At 37.7% G+C, this 11140-nt stretch overlaps 1 protein-coding gene across 1 annotated transcript; it reads left to right on the forward strand.

Annotated features, from left to right (window-relative positions):
• The first annotated feature begins 9846 nt into the window (after positions 1-9846).
• On the forward strand, positions 9847-10705 carry LOC132601515 (uncharacterized). The gene is made up of 2 exons (XM_060314595.1): positions 9847-10049; positions 10435-10705. The coding sequence occupies exons 1-2, from the start codon at positions 9847-9849 to the stop codon at positions 10703-10705; spliced, it is 474 nt and encodes a 157-aa protein (XP_060170578.1).
• The last annotated feature ends 435 nt before the right edge of the window (positions 10706-11140 follow it).

Below are 11140 nucleotides of genomic sequence, written 5' to 3' on the forward strand. Positions count from 1 at the left end.
CCACCAAAGTCATAATTCATTCAAAACTTCTAATCTTAACATACTTATTCACAACATGTTTCCATCTTCTAATTTTCATCAACAACCATCCCAACTTGCACCTTAACCACTTCATTTCCATAATATCATAAAATTATACTAAGATGACCTATCCTTCTACATTCCATTTCTATACCAACTTAAACCATTTAACCATCATTTGCATTATAATGATCACAACAACACAACTAACATATTAAACAAAATTAATTCGTTTCCATTTCAACTTCCACATACCACACGGCCATACCCTATATTTCCAACTTCAACCAATTTCATTCAACTTTCATTTCCAATACAAATTCCACCATAACCACAACTAGATTACAACATGAAATTCAACTCACATTGTCTATACATTAACACACACACACGGCCACATATTCATATGCATACCCACTTTGCAAACTTCCATATTTCTATGATTTCTACTCATTTCCACATATTACAACATAAACAAACCTTCATAACATAAAAAAGGAGATGAAATCTTACCTTTCTTCACAACTTCTCCCCTTAACTAAGGTTGGGATTTTATTCCAAAGAGTGATTCTCTCCTTCCAACAATCATACCATGTTGAAGAGGGCCTTCAAATTAGTGGAAATACATGAAGAAATAATTTTTTTAGACAAGATTTATGATCTTCCTTTTTCTCCTTCTTTGGCTGAAATTGGGGTGGTCTTTTTGTTCTTCAAGTTTCTTGAATTTTCTATGGGTTGAAGACTTAGTCATCTTTTATAAATTGGTCAAATGAAATAATTTTAAATGGGCTTGGGCCATTCATCTTATGGCCGGCCACCCTATGCTCTTGGGCCTCTCCTTCTAATTTTCTTTTGAGCCCAATTGCTTATGAGCCACATTTTATAATTCACGAAACTAATTTCCGAAATTTCAATTTTGCCCTTAGCCTCCCTCGATATTTCCGCGTCAATATTTTTCATACACAAGACATATATTGAATAAAAATCAGATATAGCCTTATTGCTTACAAATCAAATTTATTTCGAATTTTCCGAGTATGCAAACATACGGGATATAACAACAAAGATGTCTCATGGGCGTCATACTAAGTAAGGGCACATTTTACGAGGTAGTGACACATCTCTATATAATCATCAACAACTATGCCCATAAACACAAGCCAACAAGGCTGCCATAATATAATACAACAATATAAACTGATATCTATATGGGACTTCTAGCTACACACATCTATCTACAAGCCTCTATATAGAATATAGGAATCCGTGAAGACAGGGCAGGACTCCGCCGTGCCCAAGTATATATATATATATATATATATATACAATAGTAGTACCTATAATCTGTAGCTCCAAAGCAACTGGAACGCTTTTGAAACTCCACTGATGAAGCTCCTAAGGGTCTGGTCCGTCTACATGTCTACCTGCGGGCATGAACGCAGTGTCCACAATAAAGGACGTCAGTACGAATAATGTATTGAGTATGTAAGGCATAGGATCAACATGTACATAAGAATCATGGAAAAACATCTGAGACATACCAGTGAGTCTGTGAATCTGAATGAATCCGTATGACCGCATATGAGGAAACATATATATATAGGAACGTCACAACATAGGCCACATCGTCACCCCCTGTCAAATGTGCCTTGTATATATACATGAACGCCACAACATAGGCCACATCGTCACCCCCTATCAAATGTGCCTTATGTATATAGATGAACGCCACAACATAGGCTACATCGTCACCTCCTGTCAAATGTGCCTTATGTATATACATGAACGCCACAACATAGGTCACATCGTCACCCCCTGTGAAATGTGCCTTATATATACATGAAGAATGATAATGAGTGCAATGCATAAGTAAAATGAAATAATAGGACTCGGTATTATCAGAAAATAGCTATATACATATATTATATTCATAACATGCATGAGAGCCCAATTAAAAGTTACTACTTTATCCGAGTGACGTAAGGTTGGTAACCTACGATTTATATTATGGAACAATCATCATCGCTATATCTCACCTTGAAGGAACAATTATCATAAGGTGAGATCAACAATAATGAAGGAAATCAAGAAAATCATGAAATAAACTCAATAATCTCATAATCGCATTTTCATCATCATTTTCATCATGGAATATACTTATCTTTAGCATCATAAGAAACTCTAAGAATCCTGAACTTCTAGCTTTTAGGAATAAGGATATTATGGAAAACATGTATGGCTTCATAAGAAAAGAATCATGCCTTTAGAAAGAAAGGGATTAACATACCTTTTCGGTCGCCTTAACTTTAACTACTTAATGCTTGTCCTCCTAAGCTCGTAAATCTACATTCAAGAGAATTTATACTATTGTTAGGCTTATCGTCATATGCTAATCTTGAGCCTTCAAATTAAACCCCTTTAGAATCTGCCGAAATTCGGGTAGCATCTCCCTTATATCTTCTACTCCCTCCAATCTTCAAAACAACTCCCAAAGCACAATAAAACATCAATAATTCCATACTCAAAAGATTACATTCAACCTATACTCCATTCAATCCCAAAACTTTTTTTCATAATCATTCCATAACAATAACTTCATACAACTCCTTATACACTCATATATATACTTACATTTAGTCCATTCTTACTTTTCTTTAGCACATTTTTGATATATCGGTACATCTCGAACTTCTGCTCCTTTAATCTAGTGCATTTCCATTTTTTGAACTTGGGATTATCGTAATTCATCCCAGAAATGAATTTGTTCTTCTGCTCTTTTAAGGATGTTCTCATATACTAGTAACCTTCGAGTATTAATTGTTTTTGGTAGTCATCTGGCTGACTCTAGCGATCCTTCAACTCCTCTATTCCATATAATGCCAGAGTTCTTTTCATCGCATGGTTTAACTTATTTCTTTTTTGCTAGCTGAGTTCTTTTATCAAGTCAAAATGCTTATACATATTGGATACAATTCAGATGCCTTCTTTATTGGTCACTTCTTCCTTTTATGACTAATAGTTTCCTAGGCTAATGAATCAATGGTGACATCGAAATTTATTAGGCTCCTTACAGAGTGTCCGACTATACAATGCTCTTTCAGCCGTAATTTTCCTTCATCGCTAATTTTTTACCAATATCCTTGAGATTCTTCTTGCTCTTGGTTCCCGATTCCGATTTATGTCTATATCATACCAGTAAAACTTGATACTCTATCTCATTCGTTCTCACGATTCGTCCTTTCAGTAGTTTAACTCATATTGTCCTATAGTTTTTCTTAACTAATTGCTTGTATCATAGTCATGCGTCATAATCCTTCTAATGTCCCGCCGATTCATGTTCTCATCATGAAATATTAATAAGATGCACCCTTTTCTTTCTCCCTTTATTCATTTCTTATTTCCCTTTGCGATACCATAGCTTGCTCGTATGTATGTTTATCCCTCATGTATTTTTCCTGTTTCCTTTGTAATTGTATCTCTATTCCAAGTCCATTGTTTTATGCTGTCAATGTTTACCTTTGGCCAACCTTACTAATTTATCAAACTTCTTATTGTCGATGGTCACATAACTTCCTTTAACTAATTCATTAACGTACTTTCTCTTACTTTCGTCCTCAGGATCCTTCTTGATTTCCTTTGCTCCTAAAGTGCTCTTTCCCATTTGCCATTTTATAATATTTACCTGGAAGTCTGTAGAACATCCCACTACGAGTACAAACCCGTCTTGATCTTATGTATATATAAACTTCTAGGGTGAAACTTTCCCGTACTCGTTAACTTCCTTTTCCATCTCAATAATCAATCTAATCTATAAATCGTAATACCGTATTTGAGTTCCTAATATGAACTTTCCTTATGTTTTCAATAGGTCTCGATCCTCCGTAATCTCAAATGCAACTCATTCCAATTTCCTTAACTACTAATCATTTTTCCCTCTAGGGTTCCTCCCTTAAATTAAATTAACATCATTCTAAAACTTCTCTTTGAAAGCGTCTCATAATTGTTCCTTCAATCATGATTTACCAAACGTCTGATGGTCACATTTCCCTTTACTCTTTCTCTATAGCATAGACATTCAAACAATTCAATTTGTAAAAATTTTGGTAGAGTTTCCTCTATAACTCTTACTACCCCATTCCTGCACATAGCTCAGAAAACACATCCAATGCCTCACAGGGCGATCACAAATACCCATAACATCTCGCATAAGTTCTTATATCAAAGTCTATCAAAATCAATAAGGCAGGAGACATACCTTTCGAAGTAACAGCTTCAATTCCCATCAATTACCTCATAGCTACATAATCAAATGCTTATCGACAATCAAAACATTTAAGGCTAGAATCAGGGACATCAGATCCTATAATTTAGCTCTACGGCACGAGCTAAGATGAGAAGGAAAGGTCAATGGTTCCTAAATGCCCTGTAGCCTCTTGTTTATAAGTGTGGCGCGCTTCACACCCATAAAAAAGACTCTACCGGACACGGCTCGTAGACATACCCTAGGACGAACTGCTCTGATACCACTTTTGTCATGACCCAATCAAAGGGCCATGACGGGTACCCGGAGCTAACCCACCGAGCACCTCTGAACATATATCTCATAATCATTTCTAGGTGTACCACAAAGATGTCTCATGGGCGTCATACTATGTAAGGGCACATTTTACGAGGTAGTGACACATCTCTATATAATTATCAATAGCTATGCCCATAAACACAAGCCAACAAGGCTGCTATAATATAATACAACAATATGAACTGATATCTACATCGGACTTCTAGCTACACACATCTGTCTACGAGCCTCTATATAGAATACATGAATCCGTGAAGACGAGGCAGGACTCCGCCATGCCCAAGTATATATATATATATATAGACACACACACACACACACAAGAGTAGTACCCATAATCTACAGCTCCGAAGAAACTGGAGCACATTTGAAACTCCGCTGATGAAGCTCCTAAGGGTCTGGTCCATCTACATGTCTACCTGCCGGCATGGACGCAGCGCCAACAAGAAAGGACGTCAATATGAATAATGTAATGAGTATGTAAGACATAGGATCAACATGTACATAAGAATCATGTAAAAACATCTGAGGCATGCCAGTGAGTCTGTGAATATGAATGAATCCGTATGACTGTATATCAGGAAACATATATATATATATATATATATATATATATATATATATATATATATAACAACATAGGCCACATCATTACCCCCTGTCAAATGTGCCTTATATATTTACATGAACGCCACAACTTAGGCCACATCATCACCCTCTGTCAAATGTGCCTTATATATATACATGAACTCCACAACATAGGCCACATCATCACCCTCTGTTAAATGTGCCTTATATATATACATGAATGCCACAATATAGGCCACATCGTCACGGCTTGTAATATGTGCCTTATGAATATACATGAACACCAGAACATAGGCCACATCGTCACCCCCTGTCAAATGTGATTTATATATACATGAAGAATGAGAATAAGTGCAATGCAGAAGTAAAATGAAATAATAGGACTCGGTAGTATCAGAAAATAGGTATATACATATATTATATTCATAGCATGCATGAGAGCCCAAATAAAAGCTACTATTTTATCGGAGTGACATAAGGTTGGTAACCTCCGATTTATATTATGGAACAATCATCATCACTATATCTCACTTTGAAGGAACAATTATCATAAGGTGAGATCAACAATAATGAATGAAATCAAGAAAATCATGAATAAACTCAATAATCTCATAATTGCATCAAGACCATAAGCTTTGAAATATCTAGAAATGGAATCATCATCATCATCATTTTCATCATGGAACATACTTATCTTTAGCATCATAAGAAACTCTAAGAATCATGAACTTCTAGCTTTTGGGAATAAGGATATTATGGAAAACATGTATGGGTTCATAAGAAAAGAATCATGCCTTTAGAAAGAAAGGGACTAGCCTTAACATACCTTTTCGGTCGCCTTAACTTTAACTACTTAACGCTTGTCCCCCAAGCTCATCTACATTCAAGAGAATTTATACTATTGTTAGGCTTGTCGTCATATGCTAATCTTGAGCCTTCAAATTAAACCCCTTTAGAATCTGTCGAAATTCGGGCAGCATCTCTCCTATATCTTTTACTCCCTCTAATCTTCAAAACAACTCTTAAAGCACAATAAGACATCAATAATTCCATACTCAAAAGATTACATTCAAACTATACTCCATTCAATCCCAAAACTTCTTTTCAGAATCATTCCATAACAACAACTTCATACAATCCCTTATACACTCGTATACGATGATTACTTAACATCATTATTATCCCTCATAACAAGATTATGCTTAAAACATACTAGTAATTATAACTCAAGTTAATTCACAACTCAAAATATCATCAAATGCATATTTGAAATTTTCCTCCAATTGTTTTCTCCTCAAATCTTAACATAATTACCAAAAAAAACTCATAAACATGAACCTATGATGAAATCTTACCTCAAAATTCAAGAACACATCAATTCCATGGTTACTCCACCTTAAAAATACTCACCCAAACATCTTCAAGAAGATGAGACAAGTGTAGACCTCACTTGGAAATCCTTAACCACTTTAATCTTCACTTTGATCCTTGGGTTGGGCTTGAAAATATGTTGGAATATGTTTGGAGAAGTTTCTAGGACTTCCTAGGACTTGAGGCTATATTAAAAATGAAATCAAAATGACCCAAAATTGTCATATAGACTTGCAGGAATATATGTGCATGTTGTGGAAGTTGAAGGAATATTCTAGAGGATTTGGGATATGTTTAGGGAGGTTTGGATATTAAATGAATGTTGTGGGAAGTTCTAGAGAGGTGTGGAGATGAGAAAATGGTGAAAAATGATGAAAAACGATGAGTTAGAGGGGGTATTTATAGGTGTGTGGGTTGGGTAGGTTTCATTGGGCAGAATTAGTGGGCCTTAAGTGCGTTTCTAGAGAATTCGCATAGATTCGCATGCTTCTGGTAGTCCGTCTTTAAACACCCATAGCTCCCTACTCCGATGTCGTATTGATGAACTGTTTATTGCGTTGGAAACTACACTCGATGAACTTCATTTTAGGCTTTTGAAACACCTCAAATTCCTGATATACCGGGAGATATACCTCTCTGAAGTTGACCCAAAATTTCTATCCAAAATTCTGCCAAATTTTCCCAAATTTTTGACAGACTTATTTCTTCGATTTTCTTGATCTCGGAATCTTCCGAAACTTTCCATACATGATATTTATCACTAATTATACTTGATAAAGGGTCATGTCCTTTGGTCCCAAGGTTGTCCTTCCCGGTTACGACCTACGAGATCATAATTCATCCTCTACTTTATTGTTACGTACTTCCCATGGCTTGTACCTTTCAAAACATCACGGGACGTCTCCGATAATCCATTAATACGGTGAAATACGTGGCGTGCTCGTGCTCCGAAAGTAGGGGGTGTAACAAAGGTAATTACAACAATAACTATGGTGGCTCGAACCAAGGGAACTACAACAACAACAACAATTTGGAAATAGGAGGGAGTGTCAATCCCTATATTCCATCAAAGGGCCAATCGAATGAGCAAGGAGGTTCTATGTTGGAGAGCATGCTTGAAAATGTGCCATCCAACCAAGAGAAATTCGATAAAACGCTGAAGGGGTTGACTGAAACTGTGAGTTCTCACACTGCCTCCATCTAAAAGCTTAAGTCACAGATGAGAGATATTTCGAGAGAGCAACACCCTCCACAGAGGGGAGGCCTCCCGAGTGACACCATTCCTAATCCTAAGAGCGGTGAAGGTAATTATATCGAGAAGTGTGCTGCCATTAGCACCTGAAATGGGAAACTAATTCAAGTTGTGGGTACAAAAGTAGCTGAAAAGAAGCCTATAGAAGGAGCTGAGATTGAGGCGCCATTTGAGGTGCTAAGTGAAGCCGAGGAAGTGCAAGTGGAAATTTTGAAAGTGGTTGAAGTTGATCTGGTGCCAGATGTTCCAAAGGCTCAAGATATGAGCAGTGAAAAAGGGAAAGGTAAGGTTACTAGGGCATTCAAGCCCTTGACTCAATTGACAAAAACTTCACCTCTCATACATCAGAGGTTAGTGAAGAAGATTGAGGAAGCTAAGTGTCAGAGGTTCTATGATCAACTGAAGTAGCTATCGATGAATATTCTATTTCTTGATGCCTTCCAAGAAATGTTGAGTTTTGCAAAGTATTTGAAGGAGCTGTTGACGAAGAAGAGACCATCCAAGCATGACACAGTAAGTGTGACTCATCGTGTTAGTTCTATCATATCTACAACTAGTGTTCAGAAGAAGGATGATCCAGGGCCCTTTACTATTCCATGTTCTGTTGGCCACCATGATTTTGCTCATGCTCTATGTGATAATGAGGCTAGCATTAACCTAATGCTTCTTGATATCTATAATTAATTGGGTTGGGAATGCCTAGACTTACTACCATGCGACTGCAAATGGCTGATAGATCGATAAAGAGATCAGTTGGGCTTATTGATTATGTGCTGGTTTGGGTTGGTGAATTCCTTCTACTGGTAGATTTCATGATTCTTGATTGTGCTATCGATTGAGATATTCCTATTATTCTGGGGAGACCTTTCCTTGACACGGGAAGGGCTCTTATGGATTCAGAGAAGAACGAGATCAAATTCCGTGTTAATGATGAAGAGGTGACAATTCAGGCCAACAAGGGAATAAAACTACTGAGTGCTTACGAAAACATTTTGGTTATTGATGCTATAGATGTGATAGACCAGGCTGTTTAATTAAAGATGGAAGAAGAGTGCCTTAGGGAGACATTGGCGGCTATTCTAGTCGATTTTGATGGAGATAATATGGAGGGATATGTAGAGACTGTTAATTCGCTCGAAGGATTGGGATATTATTCTTATCAGCCAAAATGGTTGTCTCTCGATCTTGGGAATCGCAAAACACCTCCAGGAAAATCGTTGATCACTAAGCCACCAAAGCTTGAGCACAAGCAGCTCCCTGCACGTTAAAGGTATGAGTTCCTCGGTTCGGAGAATACATTACCAGTCATTGTTTCTGCTTTGCTGACTGATGAGCAGACGAAGAGGTTACTTGAATTTTTGAAGTATTGGCGTTCTATAGGGTTGACCATTGCAGATATTCGGGGTATTCCTTCTGGTATTTGTGAGCATAAAATTCAACTCAAGGAGGATAGCACATCGAGTGTTGAACATCAGAGGATATTGAATCCACCCATGCAAGAGGTGGTCAAGAAAGAAATTATTAAGTGGTTAGATGTTGAAGCGGTTTACCCGATTGCTGATAGCAAATAGGTGAGCCCAATTCAATATGTTCTAAAAAATGATTGCATCACAGTCGTGCCCAATGCGATAATGAGCTGATTCCGATGAGAACTGTTACAGGGTGGAGAGTGTGTATGGATTATAGAAAGCTGAACTCTGCCATATGTCAGGACCACTTCCCTATGCCTTTTACTGATTAGATGCTTGATCGGCTAGCGGCGCGGTCTTATTATTGCTTCTTGAATGGGTACTCCGGCTATAATCAGATTAATATTTTCTTGGAAGATCAGGCGAAGACTACCTTTACATGTCCTTATGGGACCTTTATGTTTAGCAGAATGCAATTCAGTCTTTGTAATGCACCTACCACTTTCTAGTGTTGTATGATGTCTATATTTTCAAATATGGTGGAGGACTTCTTGGAGGTCTTTATGGATGAATTTTTCCATTGTGGGACATTCATTCGATGATTGTGTTGACTATTTGGGTCGACTATGAAGAGGTGTGAAGACAACAATCTGGTTCTTAATTCAGAGAAGTGTCACTTTATGGTGAATGATGGATTTGTCGTTGGCCACAAAATCTTTGAAAAGGGAATCGAGGTAGATCAGGACAAAATTGATGAGATTTCAAATCTTCCCCCACCTATCTCAGTGAAAGGAGTTCGAAGTTTCTTGGGGCACACCGGGTTCTATCGGTGCTTTATTAAAGATTTCTCCAGATAGCAAGCCCAATGTGCAAGCTTCTTAAAAAAGAGGCTAAGTTCGAATTTGATGAGAAGTGTCGCGATGCATTTGATGAGTTGAAGGAGCGACTTACTTCTGCTCCTATTATTGTTTCACCGGATTGATGGTTGCCGTTCGAGTTGATGTGTGATACTAGCGGATTCATAATTGGAGCAGTGCTTGGTCAGCATCACAATAAGATCATGCACCCGATCTACTATGCAAGCAAAACATTGAGTGGTGCTCAGATGAATTATACAGTGACTGAGCAAGACTTACTTGCCATTGTGTATACTTTTGAGAAGTTTAGGGACTATCTATAGGGCTCTTAGGTGGTAGTGTACATTGATTATGCAGCAGTACGATACTTAATGGAGAAGAAAGATCTATTCTCTTGCTGCAAGAGTTTGACTTTGAGGTGAAGGATCAAAAAGGGTCAGAAAACCAAGTTGCTGACCATTTATCGAGACTTGAGGAAGCTAGTAGACCGGTAGGCGAACTAGAAATTAATGATGCATTGCCAGATGAAAGGCTTCTTGCTGTGTCATGTGATATAACACCATGGTATGCTGGCATAGCGAATTATTTGGTGATCGGCCTGATTCCTGACGATATCAGAGCATACTAGAAGAAGAAGTTCTTGATAGATTGCAGGCAGTATTATTGGGACGAGCCATACTTGTTCCGAACATACGCTGACAACATCATTCGGTGTTACGTTTCCGAATCTAAAGTGATGGATATTCTGAAGGCCTGCCAGCATTCTCCTATCAGGGGGTCATCATAGCATCATACTGCAGCTAAAGGGTTCGAGTGTGGTTATTACTGGGCAACTCTCTATCATGATGCGAACTTGATGGTGATGTCTTGTGACCAATGCCAACGTTAAGAAATGATTGCTAAGAGGTACGAAATGCCTACGAATTTCGTAATGGAGGTTGAGCTCTTTGATGTATATGGAATTGATTTCATGGGGCCCTTTGTGAGTTCAGGTGGCATGAAATATATCTTGGTGGCCGTTGACTACGTCTCGAAATGGGTAGAAGAAGTGTCTTTACCCAAT

Source organism: Lycium barbarum, chromosome 7 (assembly GCF_019175385.1).
Source record: "Lycium barbarum isolate Lr01 chromosome 7, ASM1917538v2, whole genome shotgun sequence".
In the NCBI taxonomy this organism is placed as follows: domain Eukaryota; kingdom Viridiplantae; phylum Streptophyta; class Magnoliopsida; order Solanales; family Solanaceae; genus Lycium; species Lycium barbarum.